Source organism: Alosa alosa, chromosome 6 (genome assembly GCF_017589495.1).
Source record: "Alosa alosa isolate M-15738 ecotype Scorff River chromosome 6, AALO_Geno_1.1, whole genome shotgun sequence".
Classification (NCBI taxonomy): Eukaryota; Metazoa; Chordata; class Actinopteri; order Clupeiformes; family Clupeidae; genus Alosa; species Alosa alosa.
In genome coordinates this window covers 33,908,664-33,932,711 of record NC_063194.1, presented here as the reverse complement: position 1 = coordinate 33,932,711, position 24,048 = coordinate 33,908,664, and the positions used below count along the sequence as shown (strand labels likewise).

The 24,048-nt window shown below is 42.6% G+C and overlaps 2 protein-coding genes across 4 annotated transcripts in view; one reads left to right on the top strand and one right to left on the bottom strand.

Annotated features, from left to right (window-relative positions):
* Positions 1-5: 5 nt before the first annotated feature.
* LOC125295972 (pancreatic secretory granule membrane major glycoprotein GP2-like) lies at positions 6-6,494 on the top strand. 3 transcript variants are annotated; one of them, XM_048245564.1, is made up of 6 exons: positions 6-592; positions 1,762-2,198; positions 2,979-3,389; positions 4,031-4,078; positions 4,806-5,310; positions 5,556-6,494. In XM_048245564.1, the coding sequence occupies exons 2-6, from the start codon at positions 2,159-2,161 to the stop codon at positions 5,569-5,571; spliced, it is 1,020 nt and encodes a 339-aa protein (XP_048101521.1). In that variant the 5' UTR covers positions 6-592; positions 1,762-2,158; the 3' UTR covers positions 5,572-6,494. The 3 variants fall into 3 exon arrangements, with proteins under 3 accessions (XP_048101521.1, XP_048101520.1, XP_048101523.1); XM_048245563.1 differs by having other exon boundaries at positions 6-1,884; positions 2,123-2,198; XM_048245566.1 differs by having other exon boundaries at positions 6-2,198; positions 4,806-4,948; positions 5,153-5,310.
* Positions 6,495-8,366: 1,872 nt separating this feature from the next.
* The window catches only part of LOC125296801 (laminin subunit alpha-3-like), a 64,591-nt gene continuing 48,909 nt past the window's right edge, over positions 8,367-24,048 (bottom strand). Inside the window, exons 24-38 of the mRNA XM_048246884.1 lie at positions 22,288-22,392; positions 20,909-21,054; positions 19,963-20,083; positions 18,465-18,593; positions 14,985-15,115; positions 13,992-14,126; positions 13,488-13,650; positions 13,172-13,290; positions 12,548-12,734; positions 11,771-11,932; positions 10,899-11,064; positions 10,576-10,706; positions 9,827-9,917; positions 9,541-9,660; positions 8,367-9,204 (exon numbers count right to left, since the gene is read on the bottom strand). Coding sequence (XP_048102841.1) covers positions 9,062-9,204; positions 9,541-9,660; positions 9,827-9,917; positions 10,576-10,706; positions 10,899-11,064; positions 11,771-11,932; positions 12,548-12,734; positions 13,172-13,290; positions 13,488-13,650; positions 13,992-14,126; positions 14,985-15,115; positions 18,465-18,593; positions 19,963-20,083; positions 20,909-21,054; positions 22,288-22,392 — 2,049 coding nt within the window. The 3' untranslated portion in view covers positions 8,367-9,061. The remainder of the gene's footprint in view (positions 9,205-9,540; positions 9,661-9,826; positions 9,918-10,575; positions 10,707-10,898; positions 11,065-11,770; positions 11,933-12,547; positions 12,735-13,171; positions 13,291-13,487; positions 13,651-13,991; positions 14,127-14,984; positions 15,116-18,464; positions 18,594-19,962; positions 20,084-20,908; positions 21,055-22,287; positions 22,393-24,048) is intronic.

The following is a 24,048-nucleotide window of genomic DNA, read 5'->3' as shown; positions in this document are numbered from 1 at the left end:
GTTTTAGCCTAAAAAACATATGACATCGCTTAGAGCACCTTTAAAGTGACATGCTTTCTTAATAAACAAAACACATTTTACTGCACCCATAATGTATATTTTACTACACCCATAATGTACATTTTTGTGGACTCATTTCATGACCAACAATGGTTTTGATGCCCTTACCACATGTTTTAGAAACCTTTAGAACCTTTAGAAACCTTTAGAAACCTTTAGAACCAAAAGCTTTAGATGTGTAACAATCTCTTTCTCTCCCAATCCGGCTCCACCCATTCCACACTCATCATTACCAGTCTACTGATTACTGGTTTAATCCACTTCATCTCCCACACCTGATGCACTTCCTTATTGAAACCCTCCTGTTTTGCCATTTGTTGTGAAATCTTTTGGGTTACATAATATGACGGATATTTAATTATGCCTGTAAAGTTTCCTTCCAGACTAAGAGACTGATGACGTGGATAGACAGAGCCAAAAAGGCGTCACCATGATCGAATGGCCAATGAGGGAATGGCCCGGTGGATGGAATGGCCAATGAGGGAATGGCCCGGTGGATGGAAGGGCCAATGAGGGAATGGCCTGGTGGAGCGTAAGCTGTGTTATCTTGTTATATTCTGCTCCTTTCCTGTTCACTCGGACACTGAATATCTTGTTTATGCCCAACAGCACGACTTTATTCAACTTTGACACATGCACACATTTAATGTTCTCATTCACTCGGTGCAAAACCCTACTGAGTCTGTGTACACATGTACACTAAAACAATAGCTGCTGCAACATAGCTGATGCTCCACTGGAATTAAATGAGCTGACTACAAAAGCCTTCCTGGCATAATAGGCAATTGAAACATAATAACAGCGCAATCAGAATATCATGTTCCTCATTTAATACACTGATATGAAAGAGTTTCCAACGTAGATCTAGAAGAGAATATTTAGGAGATGCACTTTTCATTTGGTTATGGTTATGGAATTTAGCAGACAATTTTGTCCAAAGCACTCATCAGAGGAGCGCAGTGGATGATGGGCTCTATGCATGACTCCATTTTGGATTTGCTTCCTACTGGGCAATCATCTTCCTGTTTACGCTGTACACAGTAGGCTATGACAGAAAATGATAGATTACCGGCCTGTCAGTTTTAATATAGTAGGCTGTTGCTAGTTGAACAACTTAGCTAAAGTTATCTACTGTAACCAGTTCAGTAACATAGTTGCTTGATTAAGGTTAAGAATATTTGCTGGATGAAGTGGCACACAACATTCCTGAAGACAATGACTATAGAAAAAATCCATATTTGCCAATGTTTTATTGTAAGCAGGAACTTGATATGCCAGTATAAGCGAATCCAAAATGGAGTTGTGCATAGAGCCTATTGGGGATGTAGAACTGGATCATTGAATTCAAGTAGCAGGAAGCAGATCCAGTAAGTGTCCTACAGGCCGGAGTGAGGGATTTCAATGTAATGTTGGCTGCTATAGGAAGCCACTAAGAGAGGAGTTACATGTGTCCTCTTTGGTAGATTAAAGAACAGGTGTGCTGTTATATTCTGAATCAACTGTTTGTTTTCTTAGAATGGTAATGTCTAGGTTTGTGTGTTTCTTTTGTGCCCTGTAAGCTCTTGTAAATCTACATGTAAAGCATGTTGTATGTTTAAAATGTGCTACACAAATTAGCCTATTTGCATGATCCGGCCTTTCTTTTGCATCCAGTTATGGAGGTAGGATACACAAATGTTCATTTACCAGTAAAATCTGTAGGAGCAAGACGGGACACAGATGCAGTGGGAGAAGTAGAACAAGGAGAAGGAGTCTCATCTGAGAGTCTCATCTGGTTTGAGTCAGAGTCTCATCTCAAAGCATCTCACTGTTCACTTGAGGAAGGTAAAAGTTTTTTTTTTAGTAATCACATTCATGGAAACTGATGTTGATGATAGATTTCTCAGCCCCATACTTTTCTTATGAACATATAAATGCAACATATGTGGTTTATATTCCCTAATGCATTTGTGTGTGGGTGTATGTGTGTATAAGTGTGTTGCGTGCGTGCGTGTGTGTGTGTGTGTGTTTTCGGACAAGTACCAAAGACTTTCTTTCTGTTGTTTTTTAAATTTATTTTTAGAGCAACGGTACAGCAGTTTGCACGACTCCAGAGAAAATGTCTGTCCTCAAGGGAGGTTTACTTCTGTTGCAGATGTGTAAGAATCCACAATAATCTAATAATATAATCTGTAATATATGAAATCTAATATAATAAAACCCAGTTTCTGTTGCAGATGTGTAAGAATCCATAATAATCGAATAATATAATCTGTAAATATATGAAATCTAATATAATATAACCCAGTTTCTGTTGCAGATGTGTAAGAATCCATAATAATCTAATAATATAATCTGTAATATACTGTATGAAATCTAATATAATATAACCCAGTTTCTGTTGCAGATGTGTAAGAATCCACAATAATCTAATAATATAATCTGTAATATATGAAATCTAATATAATAAAACCCAGTTTCCTGGACAAGGTGGCATTACTTTCTAACTTTTACTGTTAAAAAGTAAATCATATACAAACTTTTTTTTTTTTAAATCTATTTTTGTTAAACTAACAATTCAGATTTCTGACTAAAATTAGTCATGCTGAACTCATCTCTGAACTGTGTCATACTCCCATACATCTTAAATTGTGCTTCATAAATTGTCTTCTCAAGGATTGTCCAAGGCTAAGAGATGCCATCCAGACATAGGCTGTCTAAGAGAGAGACCCTGTGTCTGTGTTTTTACTTAAACTTCTGCACACTCTGGTTGTCTTGGTGATATTTGTAAAAGTAGCATGAATTTTTACCCTAAAGCCTCCTTTTGCGATGTAGCTTGAGTGTTAGTCCTCATGAACATGTCAGCTAAATGATTTAATGTACTGTAAATTCAAATGTAAATATTTGTGTTGTGTTTTTCTGTTGGAATTCCATATTAGTTCTACATACCCCTCGAGCAGCTGCATCTGCTGAAGAGAGTGATCCTTGTCACAACCACACTGTGCTGAATGAAGCCTGGAGAGCCACCACCAACCTGGACCATTCAAATAACAAGTGCGACCAGAGCGTCAAATGGCTGGGCTGGTACCGGATGTTCTACCTGGGGATGAGCGTCCGGATTCCTGAGGTGTGTGTGCCTATACAGCGTTGTGGCACCGACGCACCTCTCTGGCTGGACGGTCCTCACCCCAGCCTAGAAGATGGCATCGTGACCAGGAGCGTCTGTGGACACTGGAGCAAAAACTGCTGCCATTTCAAATCATCATCGATCCAGGTGAAAACGTGTCCAGGAAACTACTCCGTTTACGAACTAGTGGCGCCCTCTGGCTGCTCTCTGGCATACTGTGCAGGTATAGTTTTGGTATATTTATTAGACTTATATGTTTATATACATTTATTATATTGTGTATAGTTTTGCTATATTTATTAGACTTATATGTTTATATTATTATTATTATGTTTTATATTGTGGTGGTGGTCTAGTGTAGTGCAGTGGTTTTTAAACTGGGAGGCGGGACTCCCAGGGGGGTTGCCAAAAAATGAAAGGGGTCACATATTATTTTCAGTTTCAATTAAAGGAAATGTTCAAACCAACATGTTTAAAATTTGAGATATACATACAATTTACAGTGTTGGTGTTGACCTATGATGCTCACAACATCTTAAAACATGTCTCACATTTTCCAAAGTAATTTTCACCAGTTGGAGGGGGTTGCGAAATTTGGCCAATTTCTTTTTCTTTTTTTTTTTTTTTGAGGGGGGTCGGGGGGTCACCAGACAAAATATTTAAGAACCACTGTTCTACTGAATAGGCATCTTGGCTTACAAATGGAACACCGGGAGTTTGTGAGTTAAATCCCAGGGGTTCCACCTTTATGCCCCAGCAGGGATCTGCCCCTGGCCTGGAGTTAGTTCAGTGTAACCTACTCTGGAGTAACTCTGCTAAATGACTAGTAGTCTCATATAAACCATGTCTCCATTTGCCACACAGACGTCTCTTCAACAACTGCTCCAACCGACCAGCTTCCAACCACTCCAAGTAAATGACTAAATGTTAAACCTGCAACACCTCTTGTGCTTCAATTTACAGTATGTGGATAGTTGATTGTACCACACTGCTGTAAAGTATTACATCGCAAATGATATCTTATGAAGTGTTATAATCTTATATTAAGATAAAAAATCTAGTTAGTATTGTTTTTTATAAAGATACTTCTTTGAGCTTTCTTGTAAGATTATTTGACTTAAAATAAGTCAAAATCTTCTTAAATTAAGACATAAAAACAAGTAAATGTATCTGCCAGTGGAGTAAGTCAATTTACCTTAGATTGTCTTAAATCTTTAATCTTATAATTAAGATAACATTACTTACTCCACTGGTAGATAAATTTACTTGTTTTATAATGTCTTAATTTAGGAAGATTTTGACTTATTTTGAGTCACATAATCTTATAAGAGGGCTCAAAGTAAGTATATTTATACTAAAAACAATACTAACTAGATTTTTTATCTTAATATAAGATTTAACACTTGGTAAGATATCATTTTTTGCAGTGTAGATTTTCTTTTATACTTTCAGAAATGCCCTGAGGTAAATGTTCTCAAAGTTTATCTGTGTGTGTGTGTTTGTGCGTGTGTGTGTGTGTGTGTGTGTGTGTGTGTGTGTGTGTGTGTCTGTGTGTGTGTGTGTGTCATCTGGTAATTACCATAGAATTTTGAATTTCCCCTTGGGGATCAATAAAGTATCTATCTATCTCTCTATCTAGAGCCCAGGACACTTTTTCAGCAGAGGTTGAGGCTCAGTATGGTCCTCCAGAGAGACCTGTCCCCTACTGAGATGAACCAGATGCCCTCTCAGGTGCGTATGGGTGTGCTGTGCCCTACTGAGATGAACCAGTTGCCCTCTCAGGTGCGTATGGGTGTGCTGTGCCCTACTGAGATGAACCAGTTGCCCTCTCAGCTGCGTATGGGTGTGCTGTGCCCTACTGAGATGAACCAGTTGCCCTCTCAGCTGCGTATGGGTGTGCTGTGCCCTACTGAGATGAACCAGTTGCCCTCTCAGCTGCGTATGGGTGTGCTGTGCCCTACTGAGATGAACCAGTTGCCCTCTCAGGTGCGTGTGGGTGTGCTGTGCCCTACTGAGATGAACCAGTTGACCAATGCTGGCCAATGCGTCCTCCCCAATAATCATGTCATCATGATGGATGAAGCTGTCATAGAGTATGATGAAGAAAGGGGCTCAACCCGTCAAAAGTTTCACCCCTGCTTGGGGTAAAAACATCTGCTAAAATACATACAATACCTAATACCGCTAATATATCTTTACTTTATCACTTTACTTTACCATACCTACTTATACTCACATGTCCCTGACCCTCATCCACATCACCTGCAGAGGACCAGTAGCTAAAGAATGCAGGCAATACGGGATACACAAAATGAGAACTACAGAGTGTATCTTATTAGGCAAACCATTTATGGCTAGTGAAATCTGACTGTCTGATTGGTTATTGCAGATCAGGGGGAAGCTGATTCAGATGGGCTACCCGAGTGACCTCACAGTCAAGATGTTGTGATTTCAGAACACCAGGGATTCAGGGAAGGAAGAAGCCTCTTATAGACCATGGATAGACCACGGTTCACTTTACCACATGTGGTGACATTCACTATTCATTAAGTGTGTGTGTGTGTGTGTGTGTGTGTGTGTACATTCACTATTCATTAAGGGCCATGTTTTACTGGTGTAAGAATGCTTACTAATTCCAAATCTTGAGGTTGAAAATACACATTTGTGGAGAAATCTCTGTGTGACACATACAGTAACTAGTATATCTGAATAGAATCATTTAAAATCTTCTTCAGAGAGAATTGTCAAGTGAAGCCATCTCTTTTCTGTTAAAGATGTCGTAAATGTAAATCAGGTTTATAGGCCAAGTATACTTGCGTACAAGGAATTTGGTCTCTGCATTTATCCCATCCGTGAATTAGTGAACGCACAGAGCACACACTAACCCGGAGCCGTGAGCTGCCTTGCAGTGGAACAGTGAGGGGTTAGGTGTCTTGCTCAAGGGCACTTCAGCTGTGGATGTGGGCATGGGAGAGCATGCTCAACAACTGCCCACACCCACATTTTTCTTACTGGTCAGGGATCGAACTGGCAACTCTTGAAAATCAAGATTTTAATCTTGTCCGTATGACAACAGGTCTGTATGATGTCTGTTATGTTTTACAAGACATATTATGAATAAAAAAGCAGTCAATGGCATTGCTGTGGATTTCTGCAGTAGATCTACGTTTCAACCAATCACAACCCGGGTGGGCCAATTCAGGCACCAGAGGGGTATTCCAGAAAGGAGGTTTAACAAACACTGAGATTAAACTTAACCTCTGGGTTGTCTGAACCTGTGGCGACTAAACACGAGCTGTCGGTTCCAAAACACCAGTTACCAGTTCAATCAACCCTGTGTTAGATAACCTAGAGTTGTGCGCGTTCACGGCGAGCTTATAAAGACATCATCTATTGAGAGTCGAAACCATGAGTGAAACCGGCGAAACGAAGAGCACCGTATTTTTCAGAAGCGGAGTAGCAAGTTCTCCTCGAGGCTTAGGAGGACGAGAGAACTGTAATAACAAAAAAGAGCAATACTTGCACGTCTGCCAAGGAACAAGACCTTGCTTGGCAGAGAATAGCCTAACTGACCGTGTAAATGCTACGTTTAGGATAGCCTATTTAATGTCAAAAGCACAATTAAATAATTCAGTGGATTGTATTGTATTGACTGCTTTGAATGATGCTTTCTTAAACTAGCCTACCTTGTCACAGATTGAGTGCGCCATAGACTCCTTGCGAATCTCAAATGTAATTTTCTATTTTAACGCAGGTTCTGCAGCTGTGGGCCAAGTTAACCTTTGCGCTCCAGCTTTGGAAGGGTGATGAATGTCGGAAGGCATGGGTAGCCTATCCTATATCCCCCAGTAGCATACCCATCAAGTTCTCCTGTAATGTCATCTGGCAATTATTAAAATAAAAATGCGTTTTATACACCAACACCATTAAGAGAGCATCCAAAAATAGAAGTGGCCTATGACCTATCCATTCGACCTTAAGGACATTCTGAAAAAGCCAAAGCCCGTTAATTGAAGCTCACCAGCTAAGACAGCCTATCGTCGGTGCACATTTGGAAAACTTAATAAGTGATGCTGACCTGCCAGTTGGAGAAACTAAACTTAAATGATCCTCGTGGGTTTGTGTCCAGGAAAAATTTAAGTTGCGCAGGAACTGCTTTAGCGCTAGGCAAACTTTATGCACCGACCGACAGCTTGCCGATGGCCTGGTTGAACATGCACTGAAATAACCGAACATAATTAAACATAACCTGAACAAAACCTACCCCCTACCAGGTTAAGTTCAGAGCCTATGTTACCATAGTTACTTACATAGCCTGATCATTTTTTAGCTTTCTGGAACTGAAATCCCAGGTTTACCGCTAACTCTGGGTTTACATACCAGTTAAGTTCAGAGCCTATGTTACCATAGTTACTTACATAGCCTGATCACATAAGGGTGCAGAACCAATCCTGAGTGCCTGGGGGAGGGTCATAAGGGTGCAGAACCAATCCTGAGTGCCTGGGGGAGGGTCATAGGGGTGCAGAACCAATCCTGAGTGCCTGTGGTTCTTCATAAAGATGCAAACAAGCTAGTTCATGTGTCAGCTACAGCAGCAACTGTTTTGAAGGCTGTTTAGATTAGAATAATTGGCAGATGTCAGAGATCTCTATATCCATATTAAAACTGTTGCGTGGCTAAATAATACAATCTGGCTTTTAGGTTAAGGGGGATTTGAGGTGTTATTAGTCTATTTTATTGTGAAATAAAATGTAAAGACTATTTAAATCTTCAAATATGTATTTAATGTATTTACAGTAATATGTATTAAACTTGTGCTACAAAAAAACATGCCGTTGACAACATTATTATTGAAAGGTAAAGGACTATAATCAGGCTTGGTTTCACTTCAGTATTTTGAAGCATCCCTTCTGTTCTTGTTTGTCCTCCATTTTCATACTTTTTGCTGCATTTCCTGAACATTTTTGGCCCAAAATCATTATTGCAATGATGGATCAAACCATTGTGATGATGCTGGTGTATTGTACACATACTAGTGAATACTTTCTTCAGCCTGACCATTGTTCCCTATTAGAATCAGGTTTGAGATGTGAACTACATAGTGGAGCGTTAATGAGCTGATTGATAATGGCTTAGGTGACCTTTAGTCCACCTTTTACAGGCAGGATGCGGAGACTGTACACAATCAAAAAGGTCAGGGTTTTCAATAAATTGATTTATTGTAATTGCTCATAATATGAATACATTTAAACAAATTGCAAACATCACCGAATGTAAAAGTTAGCTGTAGATTTATTTGACGTATGATGTTTTCTTAACACTTAATTTTTACAAACAGTAGATGTGATTCGAAAGCACCATTATCAAAGCCCTTTCAAAATGACCTATCTTACACCCATAAAAATCTTCATTTTCAAGCATTTTCATTAAAGCTAAAGCAGCAGTCTCAAATGCAAATAAGAGTTCATTTTCCTAAACAGACTCACTCTGTGTCAGCAACAGTCCTTTTGTCTCAGAAGTGCTGAAAGTTCAATCTGTACATTTTTTGTTAATTCATTAAGATCTCATCACACTTTAAATCTCAAGTGTTGTTATGCATTCTTTCATATTGTCACACTGTACCTTGATTATTCCCTTTTTTGTAAGTCGCTTTGAATGTCGGCCAAATGATTAAATGTAAATGTCATATTCACTCTAGCGAATCCTAATGCAGATATCCTCAACACTCCTCTGTGTTTCGCCTCCTCGCCTGCCTCTGCCTTCTTTTGGCAACAGGCCCTGATTCTCAAAGACTTAAATCTGCATAAACTGCATACGCAAACATGGACAATTGACATTTCTCATTCTTATGTTAGAACTGGATCAGGTGGGTGTTGAGTGTTGACTGTCCGTTGCTTAGTTTACAGGGCACCCCTGCAGGCTCACTGAACCATGGGGTGTATAGCGGGAAAGCAAAACCTCTTCTCCATTCAGCTGCACGTTCCGAAGGCAGCCCACATAAGACCGCTCCAGCGGGATGAGCGTGTCCTTGAGGTCTCCTGTGATGAAATGATTACAGCATTCCTCAGAGGAGATTACGGTAAATGAACCTAATACAGGTTCTAATGACTAGCTTTACCGAGGCAGACATGAGGCTTTCACTTCTCTAAGGCTATGTGTTCACACTACCAGGCCAGATCCGATTTAATTTTTTAATTTAATTAGTTTATGTGACATATACAGTATGATATCTGAATTTTGCATAACAGTGTGAAGAGCGCATCATCATTTCAATTCTGATTTGGGCCACTTCCACATTACCACAGAGAGACAGACGGCAGTTAACATGCATGAACTCAGTGAGTTAATGTGTGATGTGCGCTTTGTGAAGTTACCTGGCACACCCCCAAAGTAGAATGAGTTTGGGGTCTTGGAATAGGAGGCAGCCGAAGGCCCTGAGACGCGTCTGGATTTAGAATCCAGCCCCAGTTTGATGCCATTGTTCTGTTTGTGCACTGTGGAAATCCAAAACATTCCAAATTCCAGATCCCTCTATTTGAGTTCTTGTTCTCCCTCCCCAAATACTAAGCTGTATCAATTTCATGCAACGTTTGACATTGTTACTTCTGTAAAGTTAGGTCACTTTAACATGAGGCCCTTGCAGTGGGTAACGTGATTTACCTGTGACTGAGTGGAAAGAGTCACACAGGCTGGATGAAATTGCTATCGACACACTGTAGTCTCCTCCTCCATCATTGGCTCGAGCAATTATCTGAAATGTCATCAAAAACAACTGAGTAATGTACCGTATATTCAATTCAAAATTCAGAGTGAATTCTTGTCTTCCAACTACTAGGAGGCAACATATGATGTAAGTGGAGAGTATATCTCTAGCAAACATATTCAGCTTCCTACACGTTCTTTGAAACACATTTTTACCTCGTAACACTTAAAGCTGCAGTTGGCAAGATTTTTTTGATCATATTCACTGGAACTAACACTATGCTCGAACAGAACAACATAAATCAGCCGGTTTTAGAAAAAAACTTCTTCCTCCACCTAGAGCCTGTTATTTGTTTTGCAAAAATCCACAGCTCCTGGTTCTTCTGGTCCAATCAGAGCAGGGCTGTGTGAGATCTGACTCTCAATCACAGTCTGGTGCGCACTGACGAGTACAAACTCGATGAGAGGGGGCTGGGTGGTAGTGGGGGAGGGGTATGAGAGTTGTAAACATTCAAAATTTTGGCTAAGTCCCCTCCATCTGTCAGACTTGCCAACTGCAGCTTTAACAACACAACTACTACTGTGAAATATTACTTGTTTGACTGGAAACACCAGCTTTACTTCGGTGATCTGTGATTTCACATTAAATGCAAGTTAATTGCTTGCTGCTGTAGGTTAACTGAAGTAGAGATAGCACACACACACACCTTGTCGTTCTGCAGGTACACACTGATAAATCGCCTGTGTTGTCCTCTTGCATAAAAAAGTAAACCCATTAAGTCTCGGGGGCGGATGTCAAAAGTAAGGTAGAAATCAGCCTCCACCATCAAAGGAGTCTCTGAATACAACACAACATGACTCAATTTGTCAGTCACTGTTTCTGCTGGGATAGTCAAGTTTTACCCTATGAATATTTAGACATTTTTTAACAGCTTGTGATTTTTATTTCATCAATCATTTGAAAGCAGAGAGGACAATTTACTTTGAACATCAGGAATATGTTTAAAAACAAAACAAAAGGAGCACTCACGGGAGGCCAAGCAACCTCCGTCACTAGAGAAAAAGACTCCTGACTCCATTTCACTGTCAAAACATGACGATACTCCTGATTTTGTCTGAGGCTCATCCAACAGCTCACTGTAAAATTTGATATTATAAATGCACCCTGTCACACCAGCCCTGAGCAGGGACTTCCTCTGCAAAACAAAAGCAACAAAAAACAAGCATTCCGTTTGATTTCAGGTCAGTACATTTCATAAAAAGTCACATGAACTGCACATGGAAATTTCCCAGATACACTCAAACCGTAGGAGCTCTGGATGAGATTTTAGACTCCATGTGTAAATACAAAGTATTTGATGTATTCTGTAACATTTTAGAGTAACTCAGCGCAATAGTCTAATACTACAAACCTATAGTAAACCTCCAACCTGTGTAAAGTCCATGAGACCGATTTATGTTGTTGTTCTATGTTGTTTCATGTTGCACCATGGTCTTGGAGGAACATGTTCATCTCAGTGTGTACTGTGACAACTGTAGAATGGTGAAATTACAGTAAAGCTACAGTCTACTGTCTACAGTTGAACTGTGCAAGCTCTTACGCTGTCTAGTCAAATGGGCTCATCTCTAACCTAACTTGCATTTGGGTGACATTGGCTGGACCCAGTCTCTGCTTCTGTGTTGGGAGTCGTGAGGTCTGCGTCCAGGTAAAACAAGTGAGCTAAGATGCACCTGCACTCCTGTGTTGGGGGTTGTAAGGCCCAGGTAAACAGGTGAGATAAGATGTACCTGCACTCCTGTGTTGGGGGTTGTAAGGCCCAGGTAAACAGGTGAGCTGAGATGCACCTGTGCTCCTGTGTTGGGGGTTGTAAGGCCCAGGTAAACAGGTGAGATAAGATGTACCTGTGCTCCTGCTTTGGGAGTTCTGAGGTCCGCACCCAGGTAGACAGGTGACCTGAGGTTGAGGTGGGTTACCACATCAGCAGGTAGCTGTCCGTCGGTCCCCCAAACGGTGTCCACCCGCAGGTGAAAGCGTTGTTTCTCTTTCTCCACGCTGAAGTCCACCTGTTCAGGGGGTTGAGCAAAGCCACAGGTGTGATTCAGGAAAACTCTCTTCAAGATCAGTTATGGACAGACAAGCCATAGTACTAGATCTTCCTTTAGGTTAAGTGTTTGTCTTAGAAGCTAGAGTTAGACAGTGTCTTCTTAATCTGCCATCTTGTTTGAGAACTGTGTAAACTGCTCAGTAGGGCACAGTTTGTGCCCACTAATTGCTCTGACTCTGATAATAGTGATGACTGCAACAAAAAAAAAAAACATGGCATCATGACCTTCTGTTACCCAGACGCTATAAAGCCATAAACAGAATAGCAGTTAGGGCCACTCTGAACCATTTAATCTCCTCCTGTCTTTAGTGCCTTTTGCTTTCTTCACAGCTGAAATCACCTGAAGCTGTTCCTGCTTTTCATGGTTATTTGGTAATATTGACAGACAAGTTCTGAATATCTAAATCTATAAATCTATAAATTGCTTCACACTGCTACATCCTTTGTCCACCTGATAAGGTCTAACATCCTCAATCCTAAATCCACTTTATATATTATAATATCAATAATAAATCATATATAAATCATAAATAAACATAAATAATTTACAGTTTCTATCTAATATCATAGAAACCTTGTGAAATGCGTTGTCATTTATCTTCTCCTTGTAATGAATGACTTTTTTTCCGACGGCTAACTTTATCCTGCCACCAGTCATGTAGAGAGCCACTTGGGTTGTGGTCTTGTTGTTGTCTTTCCCGATGATGTGTAGAATCAGGCCCTCTGGAGACGCAGTCTTCATCACCAGCGAGAAATGGGGTCTGAGACACAACCAGGTCAAGGGTCAAAAACAGCAAATGATGTGAACCATTTTTTAACTCTGCTAAATCACTTAAGCTGATGAGGTGCACTCTAGATTAGCAATGCAGTTTTGATCAGATGTATTTTAAAGCATAAAGTGAAACAGTAGTGTGTGTGTGTGTGTGTGTGTGTGTGTGTGTGTGTGTGTGCATGCATGATGTGTGTGTGTCTGTTAACAGATCACTTGAGCTCTAAATAAAAAATATCTGCCGTATGCATACCGTAGGTATCTGCTAACAGCATCTACTAAAAACTCCAGGTACCAGTAACATCCTTGTGAGGTGAGGTACTGTATGTATGGATGTGAATATTTCAAATGCGTGTGAGAACACCTGAAGTGGAGTTATTTGCGAGGTATGTATGGATGTGAATATTCAAAATGTGTGCGTAAAAGTACCTGTTGTTGAGCTCCTCAGGAGGGATGCGATAGCTGAGCTGACTGTTGTTGGTCAGGTAGAAGGCTTGAGGGATGGTCACGGGAGTCTTACAAGTCTGTGCATCAGGACGAGATCCACTCTGACACACACACACACACACACACACACACAAATCAATATATAGGGATACACACACACACACACGTAAACAAACATGCACATGAGTACAAACACAAAACACCTCACACAATACACACACACACACACACACACACACACACACACATACACACACACACACACACACACACACACACACACACACACACCTCCTACCTTTTTCTTACTGTGTTTCTTTTTGTACATGTATTTTGTGATTTTCTTCTTGTGTTTGGCTCGTATGGCCTGAGGGGGGCGCTGTGCTTCACAGAAGCCCAGGGTGACGTCTCCTTTCTGGGTGAACAGGGACAGGTCTGCTGGCATGTACTGCTGCATTGGCCTACAGGCAGCCCAAACACACTCAGGGTTAGGATGATGGACTTCACTGTAAACTGCCTTCGCTGGACAGCGCCTCACAATACCAGAGTGCAAATGATTTTTGATAGCACACAGTTATTCCCTTTTTATGTATAGTTACACTTACACAATTATAATACCAAATGCAAACAGGCAGACATACAGACAGACAGACAGACAGGCAGGCAGACATACAGGTAGACAGGCAGGCAGACAGGCACACAGACAGGCAGGCAGACAGGCAGACAGACAGGCAGGCACACATCTCTCTCACACACCTCAATAGAGTGAACAATGACAGTAATGTGAACAAAAAGTGTGAACCTTCTTATGTAGAGGTCTCCAAGGCAACCAGTGAAAACCTCTCTCCCCAAAGTGAGGTCCTGGCTATTGGTTACGACAGGGGATGGATTGGACAGGTGGCTCCCTGTGTCGTTGTCATCAATTGTGAGCACCAGCCTAAAAGCACAGATGTGGTAATGAGTATTTGTGAGTGTGTGTGTGTGTGTGTGTGTGTGTGTGTGTGTGTGTGTGTGTGTGTGTGTGTGTGTGTGTGTGTGTGTGTGTGTGAGAGAGAGAGAGAGAGAGAGAGAGAGAGAGAGAGAGAGAGAGAAAGAGAGACAGAATGTGTTCACAGAGTGAACTGACTTGAAAGAAAATGGGGAGAGGGTTAGGGCGAAAGAGCAGGAGGGAAAGAGAAAGAGAGAGAGAGAGAAGAGGGAGAGATAGAGAAGAGAGAGAGAGAAGAGAGAGATAGAGAAGATAGAGAGGAGAGAGAGATAGAGAAGAGATAGAGAAGAGAGAGATAGAGAAGAGAGAGAGGAGAGAGAAGAGAGAGATAGAGAAGAGAGAGAGGAGAGAGAGATAGAGAAGAGGGAGAGGAAAGAGAGATCGAGAAGAGATAGAAAAGAGAGAGAGATAGAGAAGAGATAGAGAGATAGAGAAGAGAGAGAAAGGAGAGAGAAGAAAGAGATAGAGAAGAGAGAGAAGAAAGAGGAGAGATAGAGAAGAGAGAGAGAGAGAGAGAGAGAAGAGAGAGAGGAGGAGATAGAGAAGAGGGAGAGGAAAGAAGAGAGAGAGAGGCTTTATCCTAAAGTAACCCTCTGTAACAGTTTAGTAACTCATAGTAATGTCTGATACTACAAACCCCCGTAGTAAACCTCCAACCTGTGTAATGTCCATGAGACCGATTAATGTTGTTGTTCTATCTATTGTCTGTCTATTGTCAAACTGTGCAATTCATTACTCTGAAAGAGCAGGAGACAAAATACAAATAGAGAGAGAGAGGGGGGGGGGGGCTTTAGAGAAGGGCTTTACTTTGAGTCATTTCTGAGGGCCGTCATGTAGTGCCATCTCCCATCGTGGTACTTGTGGTTGGACCTCACTGCCTGGCTGCCATATTTAAACTCCACGTGCCCGTCTGTGAGTGCCAGCTCCAGCTCCTGGGCCTGTGGGCAGAGACCAGAATCACCCTCCAGATGTGAAACGCTCATCAGACTGCATTTGCACAGTGAACACCAGAATTCACCGCCCAGGTGTTAAATGGTCAATGCTCAATGGACTGCATTTGTAGTGAACACCAGAGTTCACCGCCCAGGTGTTAAATGGTCAATGGTCAACGGACTGCATTTGTACAGTGAACACCAGAGTTCACCGCCCAGGTGTTAAATGGTCAATGGTCAACGGACTGCATTTGTATAGTGAACACTAGAACAGGCACGCTCACCTCAAAAAGTAAATCTCTCTTTGGGTGCGAGTTACGCAGACTTAAAACAGACTCTAAAATAAAGGAGTAACAGCACTCTCGAGCTGTGGTTCGATAAGTCTTAATAAGAGGAAACGCTTAAGAGTTTTCTCCTTATCTGCGCTTGTCTAGTGCCTTTCCCTAAATATCTTATAGATTTATGCCTGTAAGTTGAACAATTCATACACATATTCATACACAGCAATAGTGAAAGACTGCTACACAACGACGCCAATCAGCACATCGGGAGCAATCTGGGGTTCAGCATCTTGCTCAAGGACTCAAGGACTGGCAGAGTCAGGAGGAGCTTCAAGTGGCAAAATGCCTCCTTAAAGGAGAACTCCGGCTATCTTTAAACTCCTGCCCCAGAGTGTAGCACTGGAGCTGCCTGGCTACTCTAACTGTTGGCTGTAGCCAGGCTTGGAATTTCACCATTTTAGGGGCAAGGCCACTTGGCCTTCAGTTGGGCATATTTGGTGGGGGGCACAAAGGCCACATGTCAGGGCACCAAGGCCAAAGTTAACTATACAGTAGTATGCTATAAAAATGATCAAAGTTGTATTCACTGCAGTAGACCTGCATCACTGTATGAAACATTACAAAAACATAAAACATGACATATTACATATAACTGTATATCATCTGATCATCTAATATTTTCAGATATCTAGGCTATATTTAACATTTATTTTATAATTGGCCTGTTATGAAATCATGTATTGAACAATTTAAGCACAGCTCAGCTTTAAGAAACTCAAATAGCCTAGATGCATGCTTAGCATTTTGTGATCATTAAGGCTACTTTCACAAACTCTTATAGTCAGCTGTCCTCTGATTTACCGATATCTAGGTGACATTTGTAATATTTATTTTGTATTTGGCCCGTTATGAAATAATGTGGAACAATTTAAACACAGTGTAAAACTTAAATCCCAAATTTGGAGACATCCATGTATGTTGAAATTTACTGCAAATTCAAAACGGGATTAGTCTGGAACGGCTAACTGTACAGGGGACTGCTTTACACCTTTCTGTTTGGTAAGGTCTGCTGTTTATTCTGATATATGGTTTGTCATATGTTAAACGAAGGGTTCCCCTGTGAAGTATTCCACCGATATAAATGGGTTGGGGAGATGGGCGAAAACCTTCAGTAGAATTTATGATTAAATTGAATGATATTATTTACTTTTCTCGCGAACCGTTCACCACAGCAATTAGCGGCTAACATCGTTTAAAAGCTGAGAAAAAGCTCTTTCATGTGATACTTGTGATGTCTGTGTGATGAGTAGGCTACTTCGCGAGTAGTTCAACTGAGAAGAATGGGTTAATTTGGGCCTTTTTCTTTCTTGCTGTCACTTTCTCCACTGCGTAATTTAGCTGTGAATGCTAAGATTATTTTGACAGGCCATAGGCTAAATAAAAATCGCTATTAGTAGGGCGAAAGTAGAATATTTAAAGAAGGGGCACCAAGGCCACGTGGCCTGTAAACCTCTGATTTTCAAAGGGCGTCACGGCCAGCATAAAGGGCTACCACGCCATGGCGTCATTGGCGCCGTGAAATTCCTACCCTGGCTGTAGCACCATTTTTTCCCTGTACTCACTGTACTCAGTGACATCGAGAAACAGAAATCTATGTGAAATGTTTTCCTTTAATCCATACAACCTTTCGGCAAATATGGGATTTGCTCTGCAAGTCCATCTGGCCAAGAGGCCATTGAAGCCCCTTTCCAATGTCCCTAAAACACAAGCACACAAATACAATTTCTAATCCGGCATGGACATGTATTTCTTTGGAATTGAGTAAACAACTGCATTTAAAACCTTCATTTACAAGATTGCTACACTTTTGAAACTATTTGGTAAGAGTTTAATGCACCAATTTAAGTTTAATTTCACTGCTAGTTACGCCCCCTGCTGGAAGTTGTAAGTCAATGAACCTTTTCCAGACCCACTCCCACTTGTACACTTGTGAAGGTCTGGGTGTTCCCAGGCTACTGGGTAACAGCAGCGTCTGGAGTTCTCCACCCTTATGAAAGAGAGCCGTAGTAACACTTTAAGATTCACTGTAAGTAAGTAGTGTACAGTATAATGAATGTTTAATACTCTATAAGATTCACTGTAAGTAAGTAGTGTACTGTATAATTAATGTTTAATACTCTGTAAAGCTCCATGAGATGTATTCTTTTGGCGTTCTATAAGTGAAATTAAATCATAATCATGATATCCTGTAATACCTCTATCATATCTCTGCCCTCTGCAATGTTCCAATAGTGATGTGTTCTGCCCTCTGCAGAGTTCCTATAGTCAAGTGTTCTGGCCTCTGCAGAGTTACTACAGTCAAGTGTTCTGCAGTGTTCCTACAGTTAAGTGTTCTGGCCTCTGCAGAGTTACTACAGTCAAGTGTTCTGGCCTCTGCAGAGTTCCTATAGTCAAGTGTTCTGGCCTCTGCAGAGTTCCTATAGTCAACTGTTCTGCTGCAGAGTTACTACAGTCAAGTGTCATACTATTTCTATAGTATGTCCCAAAATACTATACGATTCCTATATCTTTTCTTTTTGTTAGCGCAGAGGGTTACACTTTACTTGAAGGTATCTACATAAGAGTGACATGACACTGTCACGAACGTGTCATAAACATTATAAACAAGTCATAAACATTTATGACATAACGCTTCTGTCACTTGCTTCTGTCAAGTGTCATTCGGTTTTTGTCCTGACAAGTTAGAGTTAGTGTTAGAGTTAGTGTTAGGGTTATGGCAGTGTCATGTCACTCTTATGTAGATACCTCCAAGTAAAGTGTTATTCCGGGCAGAGACGGTGCACCAGTGCTAGTGCAGTCAGGCGCAGACACTTATGAGGATGTGGAGATGTTGGAGCAGCCGTGGCCTACTGGTTAGCGCTTCGGACTTGTAACCAGAGGGTTGCCGGTTTGAACCCCGACCAGTAGGAACGGCCTTGGAAGTGCCCTTGAGCAAGGCACCTAACCCCTCACTGCTCCCCAAGCGCCGCTGTTGTTGTTGTTACTTGAGCAAGAGCCTGAAATAGCATACTTACCCCTTGAGTGGTCTGAAGAAGAATGCTTCCTGGTTCAGAAGTCTTGAACCCCAGAGAAATCACGTCTTTAAAAGGTGCTGCCTTTTCTGTGAGGGAGCTGCCAGTTTTAAACTCTGCATCACGAACAGCCTAGTGGAGAGAAAAACTTGGTTACCTTAGAGGTGATGGTGAAGTTGATCAAACTTGTCTAGTCTAGTGCTAGTGTGGCACTATTGCAGCAGTTATTAGTGTAGCACCATAGCAGTGCCAGTTCTATGCCATAGCAGTACTGGCATAGTACCATAGCAGTGGCGGTGTGGTGCGTGGCGGTGTGGTGCCATAGATGTGCCGGTGTAGCAGCTGTACCAGTGTAGTGTCATATCTGTGCCAGTGTAGTGCCATAGCTGTGCCGGTGCTGGTGTAGTGGTGGTGTAGTAGTGGTGTAGTGGTGGTGGAGTGGTGGTGTAGTGGTGGTGGTGTAGTGGTGGTGTGGTGGTGGTGCAGTGGTGGTGTAGTGGTGGTGTGTAGTGGTGGTGGTGGTGCAGTGGTGGTGTAGTGGTGGTGGTGTTAGTGTGGTGGTGTGGTGGTGGTGTAGTGGTGGTGGTGCAGTGGTGGTGTAGTAGTGGTGGTGGTGTGTAGTGGTGGTGTAGTAGTGGTGGTGTAGTGATGGTGGTGGTGTGGTGGTGGTGTAGTAGTAGTGGTGGTGTAGTGGTGGTGGTGGTGGTGTAGTAGTGGTGGTGGTGTAGTGGTGGTGGTGCAGTGGTGGTGGTGCAGTGGTGGTGTAGTGGTGGTGGTGTGGTGGTGGTGTGGTGTGTGGTGTTAGTGGTGGTGTAGTGGTGGTGGTGGTGGTGGTGGTGGTGTGGTGTGGTGGTGGTGTAGTAGTGGTGGTGTAGTGGTGGTGTAGTGGTGGTGTAGTAGTGGTGGTGTGGTGGTGTAGTGGTGGTGGTGTAGTGGTGGTGTAGTAGTGGTGGTGTAGGTGGTGGGTTGGTGTAGTAGTGGTGGTGTAGTGGTGGTGCAGTGGTGGTGGTGCGGTGGTGGTGTAGTGGTGGTGTAGGTGGTGTAGTGGTGGTGGTGTAGTGGTGGTGTGTGTGGTGGCGGTGGTGTAGTGGTGGTGATGCAGTGGTGGTGTAGTAGTGGTGGTGGTGTAGTGGTGGTGGTGTAGTAGTAGTGGTGGTGGTGCAGTGGTGGTGTAGTGGTGGTGGTGTAGTGGTGGTGGTGGTGTAGTAGTAGTGGTGGTGTAGTAGTGGTGTAGTGGTGGTGGTGTAGTAGTAGTAGTGGTGGTGGTGGTGGTGGTGGTGCAGTGGTGGTGTAGTGGTGGTGGTGGTGTAGTGGTGGTGTAGTAGTAGTGGTGGTGTAGTGGTGGTGTTGTGGTGGTGCAGTAGTGGTGGTGCAGTGGTGGTGCAGTGATGGTGTAGTGGTGGTGTAGTAGTAGTAGTGGTGGTGGTGTTGTGGTGGTGCAGTAGTGGTGGTGCAGTGGTGGTGCAGTGGTGGTGTAGTGGTGTAGTGGTTGTGAGAGTACCAGTAGGTCCGGCCAGAAGCCCTTTATGACACCAAGCATCTCTATGAAGTTCTCGCTCTGATAGTTCAGTTTGGGCACTTTCTGCAAGGAGCCCTTCAGTGCTGGGGCTGTGATGCCGTCCCTGACAGGCAAAGCACATCAGACAAAGACAAATCACAGGTGTGCCACAAAACAATTTTTATTCATCAGATGAACATTTTGGCTTTATGAAACATAGCTCAAAACAATAATTAAAGACAATTTATTGTTTAGATCATGTAGAGGAAATTAGTCGTTTTTTGCACCTCCTCTGGCTTTTCTAACTCTGAAGCATAGATTTCCCTTTTTCTAAAACATAAAAAACAGCTGAATGAACATCCTCCAAGAATAGTGAGTCCATAATTTTGCCAGGGGTTGTATAACCCACAAAAGACTCTGTGTCTGTCAGGGATAATAGATGACCAGGCATTTGGGAGGCAGAAAATAATGCAATAATAGGCATGGGCAGCGGTCGAGGGGAGTCCTCCCCTTAACTATGACAGCACTTTGGGTGCTCGGAAAAGCGCTATGTCCCGTAAGTTAAATGTGTATATTTATTGGTGGTGTAGTGGTGGTGCAGTGGTGGTGCAGTGGTGGTGTAGTGGTGGTGCAGTGGTGATGTAGTGGTGGTGCAGTGGTGATGTAGTGGTGGTGTAGTGGTGGTGCAGTGGTGGTGGTGCAGTGGTGGTGTAGTGGTGGTGAAGTTCTGGTGTGGTGGTGTAGTGAGACAGCCTTCTTAGCTGCACATGTTAATGCCAGGCGAAAACAGCCCCTTAGACTCCCATGATGTACTGGTTTGTGTTGGCATGACCTCTCTCTTGACGACTTTACGGCTTCATCAGTCTTACAGTCTCTCTTAAAGACTGCACCACACTGTTGGTCTTACCTACCTCTCTCTCAAAGACTTCACCACTCTGTATAGTCTTACCTCTCTCTTAAAGAATCTGGGACTCCGCCGATGTAAAGTAAGTTGAAGACGTCTTTGGTGTAAGGGATCGTAATTGCGGGGTTTTCAAAGAGTATTACAGTTGTGTCACTGAACCGAACGTTAATGTCTTTGAACTTGTCTCTGGCCTGAAGAACAGGAAGAGGAAGAGCAAGGTCAGTAAAGTTTAGTGAAGGTCACACAAGGTCAACAACAACAGCCAGGTAGCAGGTAAGTCTGTAATGAATCTGGGCCTAATCAGAGCATTAGTTTGTAGGTATCATACTTCAACCAAGTTCACTCAAAGAACTTTTAAACTTGTTTTATTATGGTGCACAATCAACTGACGCTTCGACGCACTGCGTCTTTCTCAGAGTCACTCTGACGCACTGCGTCTTTCTCAGAGTCACTCTGACGCACTGCGTCTTTCTCAGAGTCACTCTGACGCACTGCGTCTTCCTCAGAGTCACTCTGACGCACTGCGTCTTTCTCAGAGTCACTCTGACGCACTGCGTCTTTCTCAGAGTCACTCAGACGCACTGCGTCTTTCTCAGAGTCACTCTGGCGCTTCTCAAGTCTTTCTTTCTCAGAGTCACTCTGGCAGGCGCTTTCGTCTTCCTCAGAGTCACTCTGGCGCTCTTTCGTCTTCGTCTTCCTCCTTTCTCAAGTCACTCTGGCTGAGAGTCACTCTGCCTATTCGTCTTCCTCAGAGTCACTCTGGCGCTTTTCGTCTTCCTCAGAGTCACTCTGACGCGCTCGCGTCTTTCTCAGAGTCACTCTGGCCTCTTTTCTCAGAGTCACGCGAGTTTTCGTCTTTCTCAGAACGCCAGTCTTCGTTAGTCCTTCTTACGAGTCAAAAAGGTAAAAATGGTTAAATAACGATCCATAATACAAAGCATGCTCTACCAACTAATTGAGCTGCCCTTTGAAGAGTTTATGAGTAACCACCCAGCCGGCACACGACCGACCTTCAACGTTGAAATATAGGGGAAATAACGTCAGTTGTTGCGTCAATGTTGAAACAATGTTGAAACAATGTTTAATGCTGAATGGTTGTAAAAGGGTATGTAGACAAACATTGAAACAACGTTGGTTGTAAAAAGGTCAAGAAAATCAATGTTGAATTATAGGTGAAATAATGTCAGTTGTTGTGTCAATGTTGAAACACTGTTTTAATGCTAATTGTAAAATGTTGACAAATGGTTGTAAAATAAGAAATCAAGGAAATCAGCACCAATGTTGAAATGGCGGATGTTGAAATAATGTTGCGATATCAACGTTGATTCAATTTGCAAATCCAACACATAATTCAACGTTGATTCACCCGTTATAACGTTTTTTTTTAATGCCAGCAGGGCAAGAGCATCGCTTATCCTCCCTACCGTGGGAAAGACTTCTTTGGATGTCCGGTTGGAAAAGATCTTGCCACCGACACTGCCAGTTAGGACGAGGTAGCCCTTCTCCACAGTCAGACTATAGTAGGATTTCTGTGGCACAATAAAGGTCTTAAGGGTGCATTTAAGAGCTCATGACATAGTATCTTATTGTACAGATCTTCTTACACTTCTTTGAAGACAAAATTAGGCACATCTACCACTCCTTCAACCCCAATGCTTTCTCTCTCTTCTTCTCCTCTTTCTCTGGGCCCTCAGCTCTCTTATTTCACTGCTACTTACTTCCTCACCATCACTGACATCATTACTAAGTCCAACTCCTCATCGTGTCAGCTTGACCTTGCCCCCACCCCTCTACTTAAAGCCTGCTCCACATCCCTATCTGAACCCATTGCATTGATTGTAAACACCTGCCTCAACTCTGGTGTTGTGCTTGCTGCCCTCAAGACTGATGCAGTTACACCCATTCTCAAAAAAATTATTCTGACCCAACATCACTCTTAAACTACCGCCCTATCTCCAACCTGCCCTTCCTGGCCAAGGTACTAGAAAGAGTGGTGGCCTCACAACTAGCACATAAATAAAGCAAATAATGCACACCCTCCAGGGTGCTGGCAAGGAAAAATTAAATATGAAAAACTTGGTCACCACACAATCTATCTCTTTTTACTTTTATTTATCCCAATGTTTTGGTCTGTGAGCCATTGCCAAGGTTCCATGATTTTCATGGCCTCACAACTACACACCTTTCTCAACCACCGCAACCTGTATGAGCCTTTTCAGTCTGGCTTCCGCTCATGTCACAGCACAGAGACTGCCCTTCTCCTCCTGTCTGCTGACTCTGGTTCACTTAACATTCTCATCCTCCTGCTTTTGATACCATCAACCAAAATATTTTAATATCCTGTCTGTCTGCTATTAGTGTTTCTGGCACATCCCTCAATTGGTTTCAGTCATACCTCACCAACAGAAAGCAGTCCAAATCAGTATCCCAAGTCCCCTGTCACTCGTGGTGTCCCCCAGGTTTCTGTACTTGAGCCCTTCCTCTTTCTCATATATATCCTCCCTCTTGGCCAGATTATTCGCAGCCATGGTCTTAATTTCCACTGTTATGCAGATGACATTCAACTCTATTTGACCAATCCCTCTCCCTCTGACCCCCCACCATGCTCCCTCACTGACTGCCTTTCTGACTTAAAATTATGGATGCAAAACAATTTTCTCAAACTCAACACAGATAAAACAGAAATTCTGTTGATTGGCCCTAAATGCATGCTCTCCAAATCTCACAGTTTCACTCTCAACATTGATGGTTCAGCTGCCCACTCTACCCCTGTGGTCAAAAACCTTGGCATTCAACTTGACTCCACCCTCAGCTTTGATCCTCATACCAAATCACTCACAAAGATTGCCTTCTTTCACCTCCGCAACATTGCACGCCTCCGACCCTTCCTCTCTGTTAGTGATGCACAGACTTCCCACCAGACTCTCCACCCTGGGTAGCAGGTCCTTCAGTGCCTTGGCCCCCAAAGTCTGGAACTCTCTCCTCCAACCTCTTTGTGACTGTCTTTCTCTTCCTTTCTTCAAAGCACATCTTAAGACCTTTTTGTTTAATGATCACTTCTCCTCCACACCCAACACGTACTGTAGCTCTATACACATAGCTTGTTTTGTTGTATTGCTATTGAATTTCCCCTTGGGGATCAATAAAGCATCCATCCATCTATCTATCTATCTATCCATCTATCG